Below are 21,764 nucleotides of genomic sequence, written 5' to 3'. Positions count from 1 at the left end.
AGGCAGGGGCAGGGGGGGCCTTTGGAGAGCTAATTCCTTCCCAGCAGGGACTCCGGGCGAGCCCTCCTCTTCCCTCGCCCCTTGCCCCCACACTGGGTTTTCGGGGTGAGCAGGCCCAAGGCCTTGACCCCCAGGGCCTGAGAGAACGGGGCCTGCCTCGGCCACAGAGGCGGCCTGCAAGCTTACAGTACCGGTGTCTGAGGCGGGGACAGACGGCGGGGGACCTTGGCTGGGTGGGCAGGCGCTGCCCTCGCCCCGGGCTCTGGAGGGTGGGGGCGTCACCTCACAGTATTTACATATGATACAGGACGGGGCCCAGGGGCTCGGCCTGGCCACGTCCTCTCCGGCCGGGCAGGTGGCCAGGGGCCCGCACCCACATACACGTTTGTTCTCAGCTGGTGGGGGCACCTGGCCCTTTGCCCCTGCGGCCTGGGGCTTCACATTCACAAACCTAGAAATAGTTTAAAAAACAGTTTCTTTAAAAAAAAAAAAAGGGGGGGGGGCAGAGAAAAGGAGGGCACATGAGAATAGAAGCCGGTGGGCCGCACCCCGCAGGCCCTGCTCTAGCTGTGCACCTACAAAGCTCTGGTGGGTCCTGGGGCGCAGGCCCCGCAGGGGAGACCGGGGCGGCGGGGGCAACCGGCTAATCCAAAATAAATAAAAGCGGGGGGGGGGGGGGCAGGGCGGGAGGGGGCGGTTAGTAGGGGGCCAGGCTGTCCAGGGCAGCAGGGCAGGGGCCGGGCCGGGAGTGGGGGGCAGGCAGTAGCGTCCGAGTCGCGGGGGGAGGGGGCGGCGGCTGCGGCTGAGGTGTCCCGCCCCCTCGCTGGCTCGCTCCTGGTCCTCAGTCAGCTGCAGGGGGCGCTGTAACACAGAGGGAGGCCGTGGGTGCCCCCGGGGCGTCCAGCCTCCATAACCCTTTACCCCCACCCCGCTGGGGCCCCCAGAACACAGGTTCCCCGCCCCACCTCTGTGCACAGGCCTCTTTCCCTGATTCCCTCCCAGGTGAGCTTTGCTCACATGCTTTGCACTTTGGGGTCCCAGTTTTGACCGCTCTTTCCCTAGATTTTAATCGGCTGGGTTTATTCAAAGGTCACCTTCTCAGAGATGCCTTCTCTGAGCCCCTAAAGTGGCCTCTCACACAATTTAGAATTATCTCACTGGATTTTTTAAAAAAAGACCTTGTTTTAGGGTTTCAAGCCACTTGTTTTAACCCCTCACCCCAGGGTATGTTTAGTGATTTGAGAGAGAGAGAAACAAGGATGCGAGAGAAACATGGACCAGCTGGTCCCGGATCCACCCGACTGGGATTGAACCTGAAACCTGACCTTGTGCCCTGACCGGGAATCAAACCCGCAGCCTTCTGTTGTGCAGGATGGAACTCCAACCCACTGAGCCACGGGCCAGGGCTCACTTGCTTTCTGTCTGTCACATGTCCCTCTTTCCTGGAATACTGCTCAACAAATCGTTGTTTGAATGAATGAATAAAAAAACGAAAGGTCACTGGTTCACGCCCCCCGGCCCCGGTCTGGCCACACTGCATGCTGGCTGTGAGCAGGGTTCTCTCTGCAGGCATGCAGCTGCCAACAGCCCTGCTCAGTTGCTGCGTATGCCCCATTGCATGCACACACCCACAGAGCTAACCACTCGCCTTCGGATGGGCAATTCAGTTATTTGCAGTTTTAAAAATAAATGCCTAGAAGTGGAATCGGTGGGTCAGGGGGGTGAATGTTTAAAGGCTGGCTAGAGCCCTGGCCGGTTTGGCTCAGTGGATAGAGTGTCGGCCTGCGGACTGAAGGGTCCCAGGTTCGATCCCGGTCAAGGGCACATGCCCGGGTTGTGGGCTCCATCCCCAGTAGAGGGTGTGCAGGAGGCAGCCGATCAATGATTCTCTCTCATCATTGATGTTTCTCTCTCTCTCTCTCTCTCTCTCTCTCTCTCTCTCTCTCTCTCTCTCTCTCCTCTCCATGTCCCAGGCTGGGCTCCCGGTACCAGGCTCCCCAGGATCATCCCCATCCCAGGCCCCTGCCACCTCCTCACCTCTGGCCACCTGTCTCCTGCTTCAGTGGTACCCATTGGTGAAAGCTGTGGCAATCAAGGGGCCCTGGAAAGACAAGAATTTGACTCCTAGATTCCGGGGGGAGCAGAGAAAGCCAGGGCCCCTTTTCTCCCGCAGGACACCGGAGGTGAGGCCCAGGTCCTTCGGGCCCTGCCCGTGTTACGCCCACTGCAGACCCACTGAAAGGTTCTCCAGGGTGGGCCGGGGACCTGCGTATGGCCATAGAAGCGGTGCCCTTGTTAAAATGAGCCCCCACCCTCCCCTATGCTAGCATCAGCCTCCGTTGGGGCAGAGATGGTGAGTCTTATTTGCACGACATCCCCCGTGCCCGGCCCACAGCGGGCAATCGTTAAAGGCCCACCGAATGAATGAGGACTCCTGTCCTCCCTCTTGGCGACACTCTCATTCATTGCCCCTCGCCTCCCTCTGCCCCGCAGACACACAAGGCCTTTCCCTCCTCCAACTTTGGGGGTCCTCCAGGACCAGACACTCACCCCGAGACTGTGGCCAAAGCCGGTGCTGGGGGCGGGGCTGGCAGCACTGATGTAACTGCTGACCCCCGAGTCCTGGTTGGCGGCCCCATAGAGCTCAGCCATGGGGCCGGGGCTGGTGGTGCCCAGGAAGCCCCCTGTGCGGCTGGGGGTTGAACCTGGAGGGGGAGCCATCGTCCAGGGGTGAGAGCCTGGCAACCCAGAAAGAAGACAGTGATAGCCCTGGAGCCTTCAAACCTGCTGCACCCGCCCCTCCCTCGACCCCTCCCTCTGCCTCATCCCATCGGGGCCGGTGGGTCCACCTCCTGGAGGTCCCCCCAAGTCCATCCACCCCACCAGCCCTAGCGCAGGCCCCGTGGTCTGTCTGACCACTCAGCGGCCTCCTCACTCATCTCCAGGCCTCCTGCCCGAGCCCCTTCAAGCCATTCCCTGTGCAGCTTGTGCGTTTTCTAAAAGCACGTCCCTCCGCCACTTAAAATGCTCCGTGTCTCCCCAGGACCCGGCTGCTCCTCCTGCTTTCTCCCGCACCCATTCCTGCTCTCCACACGCTGACCGCCGCCAAGCCTTTGCACACGCTGTTCCCTCTGCCGGGAACTCTGTTCCTCCTCTTTGCCTTCAAAGTGAAAGTGAAGTCCTTCCTCGCAGATGCCTTCCTGAGGCCTGGGAGCCCCTCTGTACCCGCGCCCCCCGAGGAGCAGGGCCACCCTCCAGAATTACTGCCGTTTGATGCCCGGTGCCCCCCGGCCTCTAGGCCCCGAGGACAGAGAGCGGCGGCCTTCGTCCCGGCTGGCTCGCCAGGCGCCCAGCTAACCCTGGATGGATAAATACGTAAACCCCTCTAAAAAGGGGGGTGGTGCCTGCCTCCCTCCCCTCTAGACTTCTCTGCCCCCTGCACCCCCTCCCCTGCTTCCTGTACCCCAGAAGGCCTTACCTGTTCCTCGAACCACAGCCGCCGCTGCCGCCGCCGCCGCCATTGGTCCGTAAGCGGTGAGAGGAATGGCTGAAAGGGAAGGCGCGGCACTTCAGAGTGGCAGGTGCGGGGACACACCTCACCCCCCGCGGAGGGCGCAGTGCAGCCCCCGGGTCCAGGCAGAAAGGGCGCCCGGAGGCCGCACCGGGCCGACCGTGGAGCGAATGGCTGCCCAGCCCCCGGCTCCGCCTCTGCTCCCCTGGACTCAAGGGCCACACTTATGGGGGGGGGGGGGGCACCTCGGCCTGAGCTGCTCTGAGGGTTGCCCACAGCTGCCCCTGCTCCAGAGGGCCCTTGGCCCAAAAGGGGTCACCCAGCCCGAAGGAAATGGGAGGTTTGTCCCTCTTCCCACCCAGACTGCCTGGCTCCGGCCCTTTGCCCCAAGTGCCACGACGGAGGTGCAGGCCCAGAGCTCCCTGCGAGACTGGCTGGCCGAAGCCACAGTGCAGTCGAGGCCTCACTCCTGCTTTGCTCCTCCTGCCGCCAGGCCTGCTCCCCCCTCCCCTCTCCGGAGAGCATGTCCTCCATAAACTGTGCGCATCCAACGTCCTGCCTCGGGGCCCCCTGACCACAGCCAGCCCAGATCCTCTCAGCCCCTCTCGGGTTCCCTCTTCAGACACAGGCATCTCGCTATTCCCTTTGTTTGCTTTCTGCCTCCCTCCGGACCCTCCACAGTGCCTAGCACCCTGCCTGGTACACAGCAGGTGTTTAGTAACTGTCCACTGAAGGAGAAGGGACCACAGCTTCAGGAACAGGTTGGCTCGAGCCTGGAGTTCCCTGGGACTGGGGTGAGCGCCCCCTGCTGTTCGGCTTTGTCACTGCAGCCCCAGAGAGGCTGCAACTCTGCCCGGAGCCAGGGTCTGCAGCGTTGGCATTTGCCCTCTCCCATCCTAAGATGCGCCCTTGGGGCTGTTTGAGTCACCCTAACCCTGAACTAGAACTGGGGCTAGGGATCCCTGAAAAGGCCCCTGGGAATCCTGGCGTGGCCATTGGGCTGGGACTTGAAGTCTGGGCCAGAGCAGCTCCCACTCGTAGAGGCTTGCTGAAGAGCTTCACATACTAGCAGTCGGCTTCTTCTCTCTCAGATGTCACCTCCTCCGAGAAGCCTTCCCTGACCACTCTCACTACCGCTGCACCACATCTCCGTTTTGTCCTCCTGGAATGTCTCACCCCTGAAAGTATCTTATTTACTTGTTTGCTCGCTTATTGCTTCTCCTGCCACAGCTCCAGGAGGGAGGACCTTCTCTAGCTCACTCACTGCTGTGTCTGCACAGCTTGGAGCAGCATCTGACGTGATGAATGTCTATTAAACGCATAACCGAGAAAAGTTCAGACCCCAGACTTCTAGGAGGGACCCCTCCCCCGCCAAGACAGCCGAGGGGGCGTTTCTCCCCTCCGTTCTCCAGGGGCAGGGGCTGGGCTCTGAGGTCTGTTCTTAGGCACCTTCAGGCATTCCCACAAGGCACGCGTGTGGCCAGTCCGAGCTGGTGCTTCCCACCACGGAGAAGGGCTGCTCACTTGCCTACTAAGCATTTGCTTCCTCTCTAGACGGCAAGTTCTGTGGCCGCAGGGCCCGGCAGTGTCCCACACAGTGGGTCCTCAACACGGCGTTCTTCAGTGAGTAGGAAAGATCCCTTTCTTCTCCCCCATTGCTGGGCAAACCCCCACTCTACTCAGGGAAGAGCCTCTATCACCCCACCTTCAGGATTCTCCACTCCCTCCCCTTTCTACACCCCATGTTTCCCTTCCCCTTCTCCACTTGGGGGGACCCCTGAGCACCCCTTGGAAGGAAGGTCTCATCGAAAGCAGCATCCATCCTCCACGCATGGCAGGTTGGGGGGAGTCCGGGGTGTGGGGGAGGGGGAAGCAGGTCGAGCAGAGAAACCCCTTGCAGCCCGCCTAACCCTTCCCCTGGGCCTGGCCCCCAGCTCGGCGCTAGGCTGATGCGTCCACAGGAGCTCCGGTTGGAGAAATGGCCAGTGGCCGAGCACCTTCACCCCGCTTGCCCAGAAGTCCCAGATGGGCAGCCCGAGGCCTGGCTTTGCCCCCGAATAGGTCTCGTTTGGCCCGAAGTGGTTCAAAAACTTGGAACTTGTTGCCAACACTTGAAAATACAGTGGAACCTTGTTTCTCGAACATCTCGCTTCTTAACCTGACAACCCTTTCGTGCTGACACCTGTATGATCAGCCACGCATCTCTCACGTGACAGAGGAGAGAATGTTCGAACGAGTCAGTTTACCACTGTTAACGTCTCAGGACATTGCGCTGTAAATATTTTCGTGGGTTTTTTTTTTGCTTTTGTTGCTGCTTATAATTATTGTGAAATTTTCACTTTTTACTATATATTTCCTTTTTGTTAAATTTTCATCTAAATTTCACGTTCTTTTTGTTTTTAAAGTGTTCATTTATAGATGAGATATTCTAACAGACAAGTGCTGTATAAAAGAAAGGTTAAAACAGGGAACCATTTGGGGGTCTGGAACGGATTAATTAAGTTTACATTGTTTCTAAAAGTGATTTGGTTTTTCAACAGCCTTCCGGAAAGAATGAAGTTCGAGAAATGAGGTCCCACTGCAATTGGAAAATTCATTCGAAAGCAAAAGCCGGGTTTCTGGCTTCTCTTGGAAAATGAGATCCAAATGGACTGGGTGGGCATCCTCTCCCCGCAGGGGTCAGCTGGGGCGTGGCGGGCCGGCGGGCCCACCCGTTTGCCCACGTGCCCACCTGGCCCGTCTGCTCTGAGTCTGAGCCCTGGCTTCTTCACCACGGGGTCTCGGAGCCTACGTGGTGCCCGACATGGGAGGCGCTAGAGAAATGTCTGCCAAGTGGATGAACGAGGGACTCTGCCTCCATCTGCTGGGCGTGGCCCTGGCTCCACCCTAAGGGCCGCGTAGCTCCACAGACTGGCCAGCGCCCAGGCAGAAGCACCCCCACAGCGGGAGGGCTGGCGGGCAGGAGAGGGGAGTCCCACTATCCCTCCCCCACGGGAGGTTCCCGAGTCCTTCTCTTCCACCCCATGTGGCCTGCGAGGTGTACGAAATCCGAGCAACTGACCTGTAAGCTCGGGGAGGACTGGGGCGCTCGGGAGAGGGGTCCGCTCTACACGGAATTCTAAAATGAAACGTAAAACAGCTTAGGAAGATGCAGGGGGGCCCCTCAGGCATGGGCCGGGGGGACAAATGCACCCACAGGGACACTGGGTGGGGACAGGCCATGCACAGGACCCCAGAGCTGGGGATGGGGAGAGCTCGGTCCCCAGCAGGCCAGGGTGGGGGAGGAGACAGACACAGAGAGGAGAGACAGACAGACGCAGAGTGAGTAGAGTTGCCACCTATACCCTGGGCACGGGCAAAGCTGGTCCTGCACACCCCCTACTGGGGATGGAGCGGGCAACTCAGGCATGTGTCCTGACCAGGAATTGAACCATAACCTCCTGGTTCATGAGTCAAGGCTCAACCACTGAGCCACGCCTGCCAGGCCGATGTTTCTTAAAAGGCTTGAGATTGCACCTCAACATCCCCCAGAATCCTCCTCGACTCCTATTTTTGCGGGGGAAGGAGGAGCTGGGGTAGCAGCGTTGGTAAAAGCGAGGACCTAGAGCAGGTCAGGCTCAGGTGGGCTCCCGGCTCCAGAACTTTCTAGTCGAGTCATCTTAGCAAGTCACCTCTCCCCTCCCCTCTGAGCCCGTTTGCTCACCTACACAACGGGACGTCAGCCCGCCCCCATGAGGTGCTGTCGGGGTCAGACAACAGAACGTGCGCACAGGCAGCCCGAGGGGCTGGGGCACACGCTGAGGGACCCTCTAAAAACAAGACCAAACAAACAAGAGCCTTGCAAAAATGTGAAATCTCAAAGAAAACAACACGGAAGAGTCATCCTGGGAGAGTTCAAAACTTGGCTGGGCGTCCTGCCACGTATTTGGAGGCAGAGTGTTGTTTTTACTTTGAATTACAAATGAGGGTGCCGAGCACCATGCTTTTACATTGCTTTCAGCATCTGGGGTCTCAGTGGTCCTGCTGGCCTCGGCAGGCTCAGCGCAGCACGTGGCACTGTCCGTGTGTCCAGAAAGACACACCCGTGCGCCCTCTGACCCAAGCCCAGTGCCCTCTGTGGTGGAAGTGGCAACCCTGCGTGGGGCGGGGAGGAGACAGGAGGCCGGCCTGGGAGGGAACTGCCCCCAGCTCCTGGGGAGGGGGAGGGGGTGGTGGGGAGAGGTGCTCCTTCCTCAGACATGCCCTTCCTTCCAAACGTCCAGCAGGCAGCCCCCCAGCCCCAGCCATGCACCCCCAGACACCGCCCTGAGGAGTCACACTGCCTGGGAACCGGGGACATGCTGGCAGCAGGGACGCCGAACCGGACTTACCGGGGAACTGGTAGGTGTAGCCGGGAGCGAGGCCCGTATAGCTCCTGCTGGCGTAGGTCGTGGCTTGGAAACCGGGGTAACCTGATGGGGCAAGGGGACCCGGGTCAGAGGCCTCACCCACAGCTCGGACCCTGAGCAGCGGGACCTCTGAGCCACTCATTTCCCTCCCACCTCATCTCCCACGTAACCGCCAGTCACACGCACCGGCCCCTCCACATGCCAAGCCCCGTGCCAAGCCCACCACACTTTTCTCCTTAAACCTCATCAGAACCCTAAGCACTCCTGGGAACCCCATTTTACAGTCAGAAAACGGAGGCTCAGAAGAGAGGGGACACTTCCTGGCTAAGAGCAATTCAAACCCTTGCCAAGGCCCTTCATGCCCTGGCTCCTGCCTCCCGCCCACCCTCATCGGACTCTGTCCCCGGTCACTCTGCTCCAGCCACGCCGACCTCCCTACTGTTTCTCAGTTCCCCAAGCTCCTCTCCACCTCAGGGCCTTTGCATGTGCTGTTCCCTCTGCCTGGAACCCCTCCCCCCCCCCCACCCCAGGTTTCCACATGACTGGGTCCTTTTCACTGTGCACACCTTAGCTCCATGTCACCTCCTCAGAGAGGTCACCCCACGAGCGTTACAGTATGTACCCTGTCACCCTGGCTTCTCCCTCCCGCAGCCCTGGCGATCACTGTCTGAATCTACTTCAGAATTTAAGTGCTGACGTTCAGTTCCCCCATCTTTTCCTTCTGAATCTCCAGCACCAGCACGGTGCTGGTGTCTGACAAGCACTGGAGCTGTGAACCAGAAGTCCTAGAGGAGCAGTAGCCGTGTCAAGGGGATCCAGATTCAGATCTGACGGCTCCAAGTCACTCAGCCGCCATCCTCACCACCTGTTAGAGGACTCCCTTTCCTGTTTTCCGTCTTTAAATAGGATAAAAAGCAAATCGCCTCGAAAAGAAAACTTTCTCCATGTTCCAGATCAAAGGAGGCGAAAGAGACAGGACAGCTAAAGGCAAGGCGTGCCTCTGGCCCGGGGCTCGTCCGTGGAGGCAAAAACGTGCTCTAGAGACATTACTGAGCCGACTAATGAAGTCAGAGATAGGTGGGCTACATTAAAATGCCCGATCAGTATAAATGTATAAGCTGACAATTATTGCGTAGTCTCATGAAAGAATATCCCTAATCTTAGGAAACACACAGTGAGGTATTTAAGGGTAAAGGGCCATAATGCATGCAATTTACTCAAATGATTCAGGGAAAAATCACAAGTGTATTTATTATGGGTGTGTGTAGACATATGTATGGAGAGAGGGGGGGAATGGCAGAGAGAGAGAGAGAGAGAGAGAGAGAGAGAGAGAGAGAGAATGACAAAGTAAGTGGGTATAATGTTAATAACATGAATCTGGTAAAGGGTATATGGATGTTCTGTCTTCTACTTCATGTTTTCAACTCTTCTGAAGTTTGCAACTACTTCCACATTAAAAGTAAAAAGAAAAAACCACCCAAAACTTCAAGAGAAGACCATGCGCCGTTTGGAGGGTGCTGTCCTCACCCGCCCCATCTGTGACCCCAAACCTGGCCCTCTAGCCACATTATACGCCCTCCTCGGAGATCCCAGCGCACCCCGCCCCGTCCCCAGCATAAAGACCCCTTGTGCTAGTCTCTCTCTGTGTGTGCACATCTCGTCTCTCCAGGGAAACTGAGCTTCCTGGGGGCCCCGCTCAGACTTCCCACCCTCAATCGTGGCCCCCAAGTGGTGCTGATCCTACTCAACTTCTGAGGCTCACGGCAGCCTTCACCTCCTCCAGGGGGCCTCCCCGACACCCCGGTGGGCTTAGGTTCCTCTTTGGGCTCCCACTGCTCCGTCCTCTGTGGTGACATTGCCAGTTCACTCCTGTCTCCCACTGGATGGGAAACCCCATGAGGGCGGGCGCTGCCTCTCAGAAGCTGCTCAATATTAGCTGAATGAACAAGCAGCAGCCTTTTCTCCCTTCCCAAAGGCCTTCGGTTGTTTGTAAGCGCTGTTCCCGCTGCCTGGAACACGTTTCCCTTCCCTTTCCCCTGGCTCCTACGTAATCTGCAGACTCAGCTTAGATGTATCTTCTTTTCTGGCTTCTTCAAGTCTTGGTTAAGTGCCCTATGACCCATGCTCCCTTGGCACCCTACACTTCTCCATCCTAAACCCATGTGTTTATGTTATTCCTGGTTTGTGTTCCATGCCAAACCATAGAGGTCCAAGGATAGTCACTGCTGTGCTGCTTGGCACAGTGCCTGGCATTTACAGTTGCTCAATACCTATTTACTGGAGGGATGAATGGATGGATGGACGAGACCAAGTAAAGAGCTGCTGGAGCATTCTTTTGGCCACCACCAGAGGGCAGTGCCCCACAACAAACTACCCCACCTTTGGCAGGCCGGGCGGACCTGAGGCCCTCGGTCCCCACTCCCACCCAATGACTCAAGAGCAAAGGGCAGACCACAGAGGCGATACCACACTCAAGCAGCCCCGGGAGCAGTTCTGGGCAGGAAGAAGCTGCAGGTGCAGGCCTGGCACATACCCAGCATGCCGATGCCCAGCATGAAGGCATCCATTCCATAGGGCATGACTCGAGACCTCCCCCGGGCCGAGCCGGTCGGCGACATCACCTCTTTTGGCTGAGCTTTCTTACATTCCACCTGCAATGAGACCTGGCCGTCAGATCCTCCTGCAGTCCCAGGGCCACCGGCCCTCCTGTTCCCTGGCAGCCTCTTCATTGTTCATTTCAGTTACCGTGCATAGAGCGCTCATTATGTGCGAGGCACAGTGTAAACGGCGATGCAGGCAATAGATCATGAATGCTCACACCAACCCAATCATGAGGGTACTATTGTCACTCCCATTTTACAGATGAGGAAATTGAGGCTCAGAGAGCGAAAATCATCCGCCCAATGACTAGACTAGCAAGTAGTGGAGTGAGGATTTCAATCCATGCTTTTTTATTTTTTGCTTCCCGCCCCTCCCCCCACCCACCCCACCCCACCCCGCCGCCAAACCCAGGCTTTTTAACCACCATAGGACACTGCCTTGCTATCCGATTGTCAGGGTGTGGGGAACTGATTCTACCCCACTGACTGAGCCCCTCTGCCTGCCTCCAGAGCCTCTGAGCGCCCCTGGCTGGCTCAGCCAGGAGCCAAAGTCTCTCTCTGCACCTCCACCCTGACCAACCCCAGCTCACCATTTTGTTGTTGATTTCATGGAAATGAATTTCACACACTTTCTCCACGATGTCTTCACTCTCAAACGTGACAAATCCGAACCCTAGAGGGCAAACACAGGGTCAGGACCGGGCTCAGGGTCCAAACCCAGCCCCAAGTCATACCAACACCTCCACTCCTCTCTCGCAGGGGAGTGTCTGAGCGTTCACAGAGGCGCTGCCCTCAGCCCAGGAGCCTCTCAACACCTGCTGAGACGGTTTCTAGTTCCAAATTACAGACGTGAAAACCAAGGCTCAGGGAGGTGAAGTGATTTGCTCAAGATCACACAGCGAGAGAAAGGGGCTGAGCTCTGATGAAATCCCACTCCACGTGCCTTTCTCCTCCTCAGATGCTTTCCAAAGCGGAACGGAAGGACACACACAGCAGACCCTAATGCACACTCACACAGAAGTGTATACACCCAAACATGCCTGTACAGTCACACTCATACAGGTAGGCACACACACGCACTCCCAAACACATAGACCCCTGTGCACAGTACGCAGTTGCCCTGATACAACAGACATACACCAACGTCCAGACACTGACACCTTCACATGCAGAGACCCCCACACAGCGGCACCCCCCCTCCCCCGCCCGCTCCCAGAGCAGGTGAAAGGCCCAAAGTCCTGAAGCAGCCGGAGAGAGAGCCCTGCCTCCTCCCGGTGTGCCCCAGGGACTGGAATGGGAGTCTGAGAAGGCAAGGCCTTTGGGAGAAAAACAACCAGGCTGTGCAAACACTGTGGCCTAGATGCTCCCAGGTTCAGGGGCAAGGGGGCTGGGGGCTGGGGGCTGGGCCCCGCCCGAGGGGGTGGGGGGTGGAGGGCAGTGGTAGGAGCAGACTGCCTGGGGCTTTGAGTCAGCAAGTCAGCCTGACCCTGGGGCGGCCTGGCCTGCGCTCCAGTTACCAGGGACAAGGTAAGCCCCAGTATAGACACTGGCTGGGCAGACAGCAGGCCGAGTCGGGGGGGAGGGCTCGGCTGGGGGAGAGTCTGCTCCTCTCGGGTGTCTGCAATTCTGCAAGTTTCTAGCACAGGAAACGGCGGGACAAAAGCCTTCTGTACGGCCAGGCCCTAGAGAGGATGCAGATCCTCGGGGATAGGATGTCAGGAGGAGAGATGAAAGGGCAGCTGTGACCTGCAGCCCCCTGGCTGACCACAGGCCCCCCGCCTGGCCTGGAAAGGGGGCGGGGCCTCACTCACCTCGGTGCCGGTTGGTGGTTTTGTCAAACATCAGCATAGCATCATCCACCTGAAACAGAGCCATTTTGTCGTCGGAGGACCCACCCGATACCAGGGGGCCCCCCATAACCCAGGAGCAGGGCCTCCCCCACCTGTCCCGGCCCCTGCTCCCCAGCCCAGGCTTTATCTTAAACCTGCTCCCCGCGCTGAGGACAACTTTCTGCCCGCAACCTCAACTGGATGCCACAGCAACGGGCACGTTGTCCCATAATCCTCTCCACAGTCCCTGCACGCTAAGATCCTCGTTTTGCACACAAGGAAATGGGATCAGAGAGGTGAAGTCACCTGCCTCAGGTCACACAGCAAATCTTAGATCACGTCTGGGAGGAAGAGGCACTGAGTGGGCACTAGAGGAGGAAATACTAGATCAAGACCCGAGATGGGGAAGCAAAAGCCTCTTCCCTTTTTGCAAAAGGCCAGGAGGACAGCAGCCCCTGCAGCCAGCCTCAACTCCCCTCTCCCGGGGCGGGGCTTTTCCTCTGACTGAGGTTTCCTTTCGCTAGAGGCTGTAATTAAACCAAGCAGAGTTCAGTGCCTGGGCTGCTGGCCTCCCACTGGCTGGGGGAGGGGCCGGGGCTGAGGAAAGGGGAGGGTCTACCCTCTCCTCCCTCCCTAGGACCCCCGGCTTCTCTTCTTGCTACTCCCTCAAGGCATCCCCTTGGATCCTTGGTCAGCCAAAGGTCTTAGCTCCCCTCCCACAGTCCCACCTCCTTCCCTTCGCCTACATCTGGTGCATCCTCCGGGCCCCTTAATTCTCCAGCCAATGTCAGCTAACTCATGGGGTTAAGCGAAGGTCTGATTCATCCTTGGTGGAAATCAAGGGTTGCCTCTGTTACCTCTCCATTGCATTCCAGCCGCTGACCCCCCCCCGCCCCAACACACACACAAATGGTCACACACCCAAGGGACGAAGGAAAACTCCCTGAAGCCGGGGGCACAGCTTCTCCCCCACTCTCCTTCGCTTTCTTTCCCGGCCTGCCATGCGCCTCCTTGAAGGAAAGGGCAATCCTGAACAGGGTGGCCGTCCGGCTCTCACAGGCGCCAAGTGGGACAGGGCCTCTGGCGCCCCCCTGAGGGAGCCAGGACCCCACCGAGCCAGGAGGTAGCTGGGTCCCTGAGACTCTGAGGAGGAAATGACATCTTCCGGCTCCGGTGGCCTTCTGGGGAGCGTCACCCTCACTCTCATCCTTAAGGACCTGCTCAGGACCCAATCCCAAATCTGCTCAACTATGCCAACCAGACAGACACTGCGGCTCAGCACAGCCCCCACCCCTCGGCCACGGGAGGGAGGCCCATCAAGGAGACCCTGTGTATACAAGCACAGGCTCTGAATTCACATCCTAGGCCCTGCACTTTGCTGGTGGGTCATCTGGGGCAAGTGGCTCTGTGTCCCCATGACTCAGGTTACTCATCTGTAAAATGGGTGTAAGAGTGTCGTATAGGGAGGAGTTAAATGAGAGAGTGCATGTAACACTCAACTCATAGCACCTGGGATACAGTAAGTGCTTAATAAATAATGACTATTGTTATTACCTTATCACGGAGGGGCTTGCCCACAGCCACAGGGGAGGGGGCGAAGCTGGGGAGAGCAGCCCAACACCACTGCCTTGGAAGGTTTCACGCGAACAGAGCCGGTGCCAGCTGTTACCATAACCAACGGACTGAGCATCTTGACTTGGGCTCAATAATTATTTTTTGGATGAATGAATGAACTAAAAACCAGCCCTCTAATGCGATAGCTCTGAGTTCCTGCCTGATTCACAAATTGGTTTCAGCCCAAATCCACAGCGCTTTTTGCCTTCCTCTACCCAGTCTCCCAGCCCACCATCCCGGACCCCCCGGACCCTTCAGCCTGAGTTCTGGCTGGACAGACCCAGGTGGGGCCTTGGGGTCGAGGCCAGGGCAGGGAGCAAGGAAGGTGGCTGGGGGGCCAGAGCCCCCCCCCCCAGCGTCCCCTCCTGGGGCCAGCTCCGGGGAGAGGCGCCCAGCCCGGTGTCCTTAATAGGCTTTGGTCTCCATGGGAACCCGAGGGCAGGGGGGCTTGGGCGGGGGGAGGGGAGGCGGCCGGGGCCTGCTGACCAGTGGGAGCCGCCAAGTTCGGCCGCCTCTAAGCCTGAGTGGCAGCCATGGCGGCGGACCATTGTTCCCCCCTCGGCGGCGGCCCCCCGATCCGGGCGGGGCCCCCCGCCGCGGGGCCCTTGGCATTCCCGGCTGTCCCCCGCGCTCCCCGGCAGCCTATTCTCCGGCTCCCCCTGGCCTCCCCGGGCCGGTTTCACATGCCAACGCCGATTTAGGCCCGAACAAAAGACGCGGCCGCTGACGGCTTCTCCTGGGGCCCGGTTGCCATGGCGACGCCGGCCCCGGGGGCAGGCGGCCTCCAATCACAGCTGCTGGATCAGATTAGTGCGAGCTCTAATGCGCGGCGTTCAGACACAAAGACACCCCGCCGGAGCGAGGGGCCTGCTGCTCCCGGGAGCGTCCTTCCCTCCGGGCCGGACCGGCCCTCCGTCCCGGACCCAGGACCCAGGTCCCCACGGAGGCGCCGGGGCCTCGGCCTCTGGCCCCCACGCCGCCAGCATCCGCTGGCCCGGGGACCTCCCGCCCTGGAGACAGGGAGCTGGGAACTCACCCAGTCGCCCACTCACATCCTATTTCCCAAGCCACCTTCTCTGCCCTTCGCCCAAAGGGAATGCGGATGCCTTGATAGGACAGTAGAGACCCAGCCTGTAGCCTGTCTCGCGCAGGGGCCGGTCAGGGACCCCGGTACTGAGCACACCGTCCTACTTCATCCTCAGATTAAAACTAGGGTCCCCCTCTTTGCCACCTCTCCATGGAACCTTGCTCACCTTTCTGGGGACATCCTATGGTCTGATGTCACTACATCTCATACTTCACAAACAGCCCAGAAATTAAAGCATCGCAGAGCAGAGAGCCAAACCTCTGGGCCTGATCTTCAGCAACCTCCTCCCCCCCCCCCCCCCGCCCCATAAATAGGTAGAGGATCAGCCTCCCTCCCCAGCTCCTGTCCCAAACTCCCACCTGTGCCAGGGGAGTGCTGAGTGCAATTGGGAGCCCTATTTATTGCCTCCTTATCATCCTCACCAGGAAGGAGTGGGGGAAGGTGCAACCGCCCATGGCCTGGACAGGTGCAAGCTCCCAGGAGGCCCAGGGGGTGACTGGATTGAACTGGCTACAGGAGAGCGGCCTCCCTCGGGAGCATGGAGATAAGTAAGAGAAAAACACGGGAAGGGCAACAACAGAGAGAGCTACTGTGTGGCTTCTGTCCCTGGGGATGTGTCCAGAGGGTGAGGCCCACAGATAGGCCAGGAGCCTGAACAGTGGGCTGGCCTTGCCTCACCCTCAGAAGGACCCACCCCTCTTTCACCTTTTGTAGCAACTGGAGTGACCTGGCTGGACGCCGCTCACTGCTGACCCATCCCAGGCTTTCCCCACCCCGGCAAGCCCCCCGATTTCACCCACCTTCCCGAACTGCTCAAAATATTGCTTCACATCCTCCACCGTCGTGTTCACGGATAGCCCCCCCACGAAGATCTTCTTCGTCCGAGTCACCATCTGCCAGGGGGAGAGGATGAGAAAGTGGGCATCTGAGTCCCGTGGCCTGCCACCAGCAGGGGCTCCAGCCCTCCTGCCAGGGCGCCAGCTGACAAGCTCTCTGTGGCCCCAGCTACTCGGAAGGTCCCCCCCCCGAGCTCCCCCTCGGACCCCCGCCTCTAGGCCTGTCACCGGCAGCTGTGCACCCCACACCCTGGCTGGCTCCAGTGTGCCTCCCTCCTGCCTCCCTCCCTGGGGTCTTACGGGGGAAAATGCCTTCCCTAAAGACCACCACAGAGAAGGGGGGGGGGTTAGTGACCCAGACCTCCATACAGCCCGACTGAAAGACCCCACCAGCTCCCCCTGGGAGAGGCCAAGGCCCATCACAGGGTCCCCCTAAACTCCATGCCCACCTTTTCCTCATCAACCTCCTCCCAATCCAACCTCTGGCAGCCCTGTGGCCCCAGTCCTGTTTTAGGAAGAACACATGGTCCTAATTACCCCAGGAGCGCATGGCTAATCCACAGCAATTCCCAGCCCCATCCTAACACTAAAGCACCTTCTGTCACCAAACTGCTTAATGGAATTAACCCAGTTCCGACCATGCGCTCCCGGCGCGGCTGCCTTCGAATACCTGCTCTGTGACTGCCTTCCGGCCCTCTGCCGGGCCCCTCTCCTGCCTCTTCCAAGCGGCCCTCTCCCCTCGCTGCGGCAGGAGCTGGGCACCACGGCTCAGAATCCTAAAGCATCTTAGTTCCCACCACCCCTCCTGCAGAGGAGAAACTCAGACCTCCTGGAGAGGGACCTAGTCCCGGGACACTTGCTAAGTCAGCAGACACAGGGTCCCTGTCCTGTAGCCAGCCTTCCTGTCTGTCTCCGCTCTTCAACTGCTTAAAAGTTAAGATCCGGCTCGTTGCCCTGGGGCCTGGAATAGAATCTTAGGCCTCTGCCCTGGACCAAAAGTTTTGAGTGCTCCAGAGCTCAACTGCTGAGAAACCTGTTTTCCTTCCGCACACCCAGAAAGATGTGCCACGGCACCAGGGAGGGAGCACTGGGGAGGGCAGGCACGGTCCCCAAGCTGAAAGACAGCCGGTGATGGACGCCAAGGTCCCTCCCCCTCCTCAAGCCCAACACATCCACAGGTAGCAGGGTGACAGGGGTCAGAAGCAGCTCCCGGCCCTCCTCTAGCTCAGCCTCAGGGGGTAGGTCTGTCCTGGATTTGACCCCCAGAGGCGCTGGGAACAGAGGCTGTGATCTCTGAGGTCAGAATCCCACTCAGGCTCCAAACCAAACTGGCTTCAAATATAGGACAATGAGTCCCCTGAGCGGTCCCCCTTATTCCAACACATGCAGCCCCTCCCCGGGCTGCCCCAGGGCACAGGGGGAAAGATGATACATGGTGTCTTCAATCTACAGAGCAAGGATATCGAGAATCCTCCCTCCCCCCATCCCAGTCCATACAGAGGTTCGAAGCATCTTTCATAGAAAGGAATGCTGGGAATATCTCTGCCCTCCGTAACAGAGCTCCGCCCAGACAGACACACGCCTACCTTAGGCTGTGCTCTCCGGGGAAAGGCCACCTTGGGGTCAATCTGAAAGAGAGGGGGCCTTGGTTATCACACGTTGATGGGGGACCACACAACTTTCAGCCCTGAAGACCTTCTCGTCCCAGGACACAGAGGTGACAGAAACCAGCCTCTAGCAGGAAAGTGGCGTGATTAAGCATTTAGGCCCGAGAGCCAGGCTACGGGGTTCAAATCCCTCTTAAGGTGCTTCCCAGCTGTAAAGACCTTAGGCAAATTACTTAAACTCTCTGAGCCTCAGGGTCAAGCTCACCTGCAAAATGGACAGAGAGTAACATCCACCTCCTAGGGACATCTGCAGGTTACAGGAGATAAAGCTTGCAAAGCACTTGGCATGGTGTCTAGCTTACAGCAAGAACCCCCCAAAAGTAAGCAAAGTCTTACTCCTTTAAGCGCCAGGTATTTTGAGGACCTTCCCAGTTTAACTGACTTCACACAGACACCTGTCTAGGCGAGGCACGCAATTCAGACTTTTGAAGGCTTGCGAATGGAAAGCCTTTGCTTCCAGATAAGAGTTCATAAACCACCAGGAATGGACTCAGTTCTGTTTCCCTGATATTATCGACACCTCACAGCTCTCCTTGAGGGTGCACACAAACAGCTTGCTGAGCACGCGGCTGGGCCTGGGGGGAAGCCGAGCCCCGGCTTTGGTGACGTGCAAGGCCATAGGACGTGGACTCAGAAATTCTGGGCCCCTGGCCAAGCCTGTGATCTTGGGAACTTGCCTGGCCCCTCTGAGCCTCAGTTCCCTCATCTGCAAAGTGGGGACAATCGCATCCACTTTCCCCAGGGGCAGCTGGGGGAAATCAAATGAGCTAACGTGGGTGAACGCGGTCCTTTGGGAACTGCCCTTCATTGCACAAACAAAGGTGCTATTACCGTGGGCCACCTTTGCCCCTGGCTGTGAACAACAACCAGAAGGGAAAGGCAGCATGCATCTGGTTATGCCGGGGTGCTCCACCTGGACTTAGAAACAGCAAAAGGCAGGGCAGGGGACACTGCGGTCAATGCAGGACCTATGAGGCTCGGTCATTCCAGAGCGGCCTGGCACCCACATGGGTGGACACCATTCAGAAGTTCACCAGCCAATCGCAGGCAAGAGCTATCTTTTCCCAAAGTTCCTTCTGTTCAAAACTCAGCCTTGTTCTAGGCGACCGGCTCTCTGCCTGAATGGCACAGACCAAGGACCAGCTTCCTCTAAGCTCCCCCCCCCCGGAATTCGCCCACAGAGAAGGAACCTTCACAATCCATGCGAGGGCAGTGCCTCCCAGAGTCCCACTCGGCTCCAGGGAAAATCACAGCTGACCATTTTCCCCGTCTGAAGGTGTGATTTTGTACATATTTCCTCCTCCCATGTCTCCCCAGCCACCGGAGCACACCTCAGTCAGTCCCCCCCGCCCCCCACGCAGACCCCACCCCATGGGGAGATGAGATGGTACCCAAGCTCCGTCCAGCAGGCCCACATACACCCTATCCCGGATACGCCCCACCTCCACTCTGACTCACAGCTGGCAACATAAATAAAACCCAACAAGTAAATAAAAGGTGAAAGTCAGAACCCAAAATAGACTCCCCACAATAAACCTCCCTCCCACCACCCCTAACTCAGGCCAGAGAATGCCAAACTCCAGGCCTTTGCCCCCGAGTTCTAAATCTCAGAAGGAGGCCACCTCACCCTCCTCCCTCCCCTCTCTTCTTGCCCTTATCAACCTTCCATTCCCCCAGCCCCAGCCCCAGCATCTCAGCACACAGAGGTACAGAAGCCACCGTGCATTCTGAGGACAGGGGATGGCAGAACAGGCAGCTTGATGGCAGATAATCACCAAAAACAATAGGCCACTGTCTCTCCGTTCCCAGCTTGGGTCACTCAGGCTGAGCCAAGAAGATCCTTTCAGAGCTGCAAAGTTGAGGCCTGGCCTCATCTGCTCATCACTGGAGCAGGAGTGGGAGCCCTGGCGGAGATAACAGGAGTGGGGACGGGCGGTAACTTAACAAATTCTTGGGCACAACCAGCTATTGTTGCAGGTAAACAGGAGCCAGTGGCTGCCCCACGCTGGGAGGCCCAGGCCTGGAGGAGAGTGGGGGAGTGTGGAGAGGGATCACACTGTCCCGGCCCCTTGGCAGATGGTCTCCCCAATCACAGGTCATCCCATCACAGAGGAACCCCTCCTAGCACTTTCTCCTTTTCCCTCTCCCCTTGAGCCAGGGCCTGGGCCAGCGCCCCCCTGCAGGGCCCAAGACACCGGGGAGCAGTGGGGCAACAGCAAAAATGCTCCAGCAGTTGGAATACCAGCCAGGCCGCTCAGACCCAGCCTCAGGAGGGTTTCTCCAGGCAAGCTGGCTCCCTTCTCACGAGCCCTTCCTGGGTACAGCGGGTCTGGGTCTTCCTCACAAAGCAAGGAGTTCATGGGCCAAAAGTCAGGGGAGGGGGAGGGGGTGGTTTAGGGATGCGTTGCCATTGGTCTGGAATGAGGGGGTGTCAGAGCCAAATACTAGTTGCAGTTCACAGAAGCCACGGGGTGGGTCCCTGCAGCCCTGACTCACCCAATTTGGGCCAGGGGAGGGCCCTCGCCCCACCCCAGCCTCCTCCCGGAGGCCTGAAGAGGAGCACCTATGGGGGCGGGGGGCGGGGAGGGTGGGCAGCTGAGCCTTCCCTCACCTACAGCGGAGGGGTTGGGAGATGTAGCATCTCCGAGCAGGCCTGGGTTTTTTCTCTTCTGTCTGCCTTCAACTCTAGTGACAAAGTTTCAGAGCCTGGCAGCCCTTCTGCTCAGAAAACTCCCTCCTTCCTTCGGACCCCGTCCAGCGGTCCCCCGGGGAGTCCTGACCTCGCCTCCGGCGGCCCCCCTCTCCCCAAGGACCCCCCGGCCCGGCCGCGAGGGCCACTCACTGTTTTGGAGTCGAGCTCGTGCCGCGATTGCGCCAGCACTTTGTCCACCCCCGCCTGGTCCACGAACGTGACGAAGCCGAAGCCCCTGCGCCGCGGGGGGGAGAGGCAGATGGTTACCGGGCAGCGGGGGGCGGGGGGCGGGGGGGCGCGGGGCGGGGGGGGGGCGAGGGCTCACCTGGATCTCTTGGTCAGGGGGTCCCGCATCACCAGACACTCCTTCACCTCTCCGAACTGGCCGAAGTATTCGCGCAGCCCTTCTGCAACCACACACCCGCCTTCGCACCGGCCCGGCCCCGCGCCCGCCCCCTCCCCGTCCTTTGCCCCCGGTGACCCCGGCGCGGCCCCGCCGCCCCCGCGCCCGCCGGCCGGAGCGCTCCGGCCCCCCCGCCCGCCCGCGCCGGACTCCCGTGCCGGCTCCGGGCGCCCACAGGGGCCCCAGGAAGCGAGGGCCGCGCGGGGCTGGAGGGGGGACGACTCCGGCCGGTTCCCGCCGCTCGGGGAGCCGCCTCACAAAAGTTTGAGCCGCAGGTGCGAGCGGAGTTGGCGCGGCCGCCGGCGGGTCCCGGGGCCCGGCCCACCCTCCGGTGCCCCCCGAGCGCCTGGTCGCCTCCCCTCCGCCCGCGGGGCCGTGCGCGCTCGCCGATCGCCCCGCGCTCCCGGGGTCCCGGGCGGGGCGCGGGGGGAGCGCAGGGCGCCGGGGTCGGCGGGGCGCGGGCCGAGCTGGGGTCCGCGCGGGCGGCGGGTCCGGGCGCCCTGCGGCCGGCGGCGCGGCGCTCGCTCACCCTGCGTCGTCTGCCAGCTGAGTCCCCCGATGAACATCTTGCTGCGGGAGGAGGAGAGACACAAAGGGCCCGCGTGAGCGCCGGGAGCCGGGGCGCGGGGGGCGCGGGCCCGGGCGCCGGGGAGGCCCGGCCCGACCCGGATCGGCCATGTTGGCGGGGCCGGGGCGGGCGCGGGCCGGGCAGGCCGGGCGGGCCGGGCCGGGCCGTACCAGGGGTCGTGCGGCGAGTCCGGGGAGGCGAGGCCGGGCTGGGGCGCGTCAGTCTCCATCGGGAGCCGCGGGCGGCGCGGGCAGCGGAGCGGCGGCGGCGGCGGCAGCGCTCAGCGCGGGGCAGATGAGGTGCGCGGCGAAGGGGGCCGGACGGACAGGCCATGCTGCCCCCTCCCCCGACCCCGCTCGGGCGGGCGGGCGGGGACGGCCGAGGGGAGGGCCCGCCGGGGGCCGACCTGCCGGCTCCTCCCCCCGCCGCCCGGCGCGCATAAAGCCCCGCGCTCGCCCGCGCGTCCCGGCGCCCGCGGAGGCGGTGGCGCCCGGACCCCGCTCCGCCGGGTCCCCGGGTCCCCGAGGGCGAGAGAGACCCCGAATCCCGATGCGGGCCGGGGCCGGGGC

General features: G+C 60.1%; 1 protein-coding gene across 2 annotated transcripts; it reads right to left on the bottom strand.

The window, feature by feature from the left end:
- Window positions 1-741: 741 nt before the first annotated feature.
- MSI1 (musashi RNA binding protein 1) lies at window positions 742-21,489 on the bottom strand. Of its 2 annotated transcripts, none has more exons than XM_079762217.1 (15): window positions 21,366-21,489; window positions 21,157-21,197; window positions 20,550-20,631; window positions 20,375-20,459; window positions 17,452-17,493; window positions 15,830-15,922; window positions 12,311-12,359; window positions 11,090-11,172; window positions 10,433-10,550; window positions 7,882-7,962; window positions 6,573-6,629; window positions 3,479-3,547; window positions 2,551-2,738; window positions 2,038-2,101; window positions 742-861 (listed from the first exon to the last, which is right to left on the bottom strand). In XM_079762217.1, the coding sequence occupies exons 1-14, from the start codon at window positions 21,422-21,424 to the stop codon at window positions 2,060-2,062; spliced, it is 1,089 nt and encodes a 362-aa protein (XP_079618343.1). In that variant the 5' UTR covers window positions 21,425-21,489; the 3' UTR covers window positions 742-861; window positions 2,038-2,059. The 2 variants fall into 2 exon arrangements, with proteins under 2 accessions (XP_079618343.1, XP_079618344.1); XM_079762218.1 differs by having other exon boundaries at window positions 2,551-2,705.
- Between the last annotated feature and the right edge of the window lie 275 nt (window positions 21,490-21,764).

The sequence above is a fragment of the Cnephaeus nilssonii genome (genome assembly GCF_951640355.1).
Source record: "Cnephaeus nilssonii genome assembly, chromosome: 22".
In the NCBI taxonomy this organism is placed as follows: Eukaryota; Metazoa; Chordata; class Mammalia; order Chiroptera; family Vespertilionidae; genus Cnephaeus; species Cnephaeus nilssonii.
This window is presented reverse-complemented; position numbering and strand designations above follow the sequence as displayed.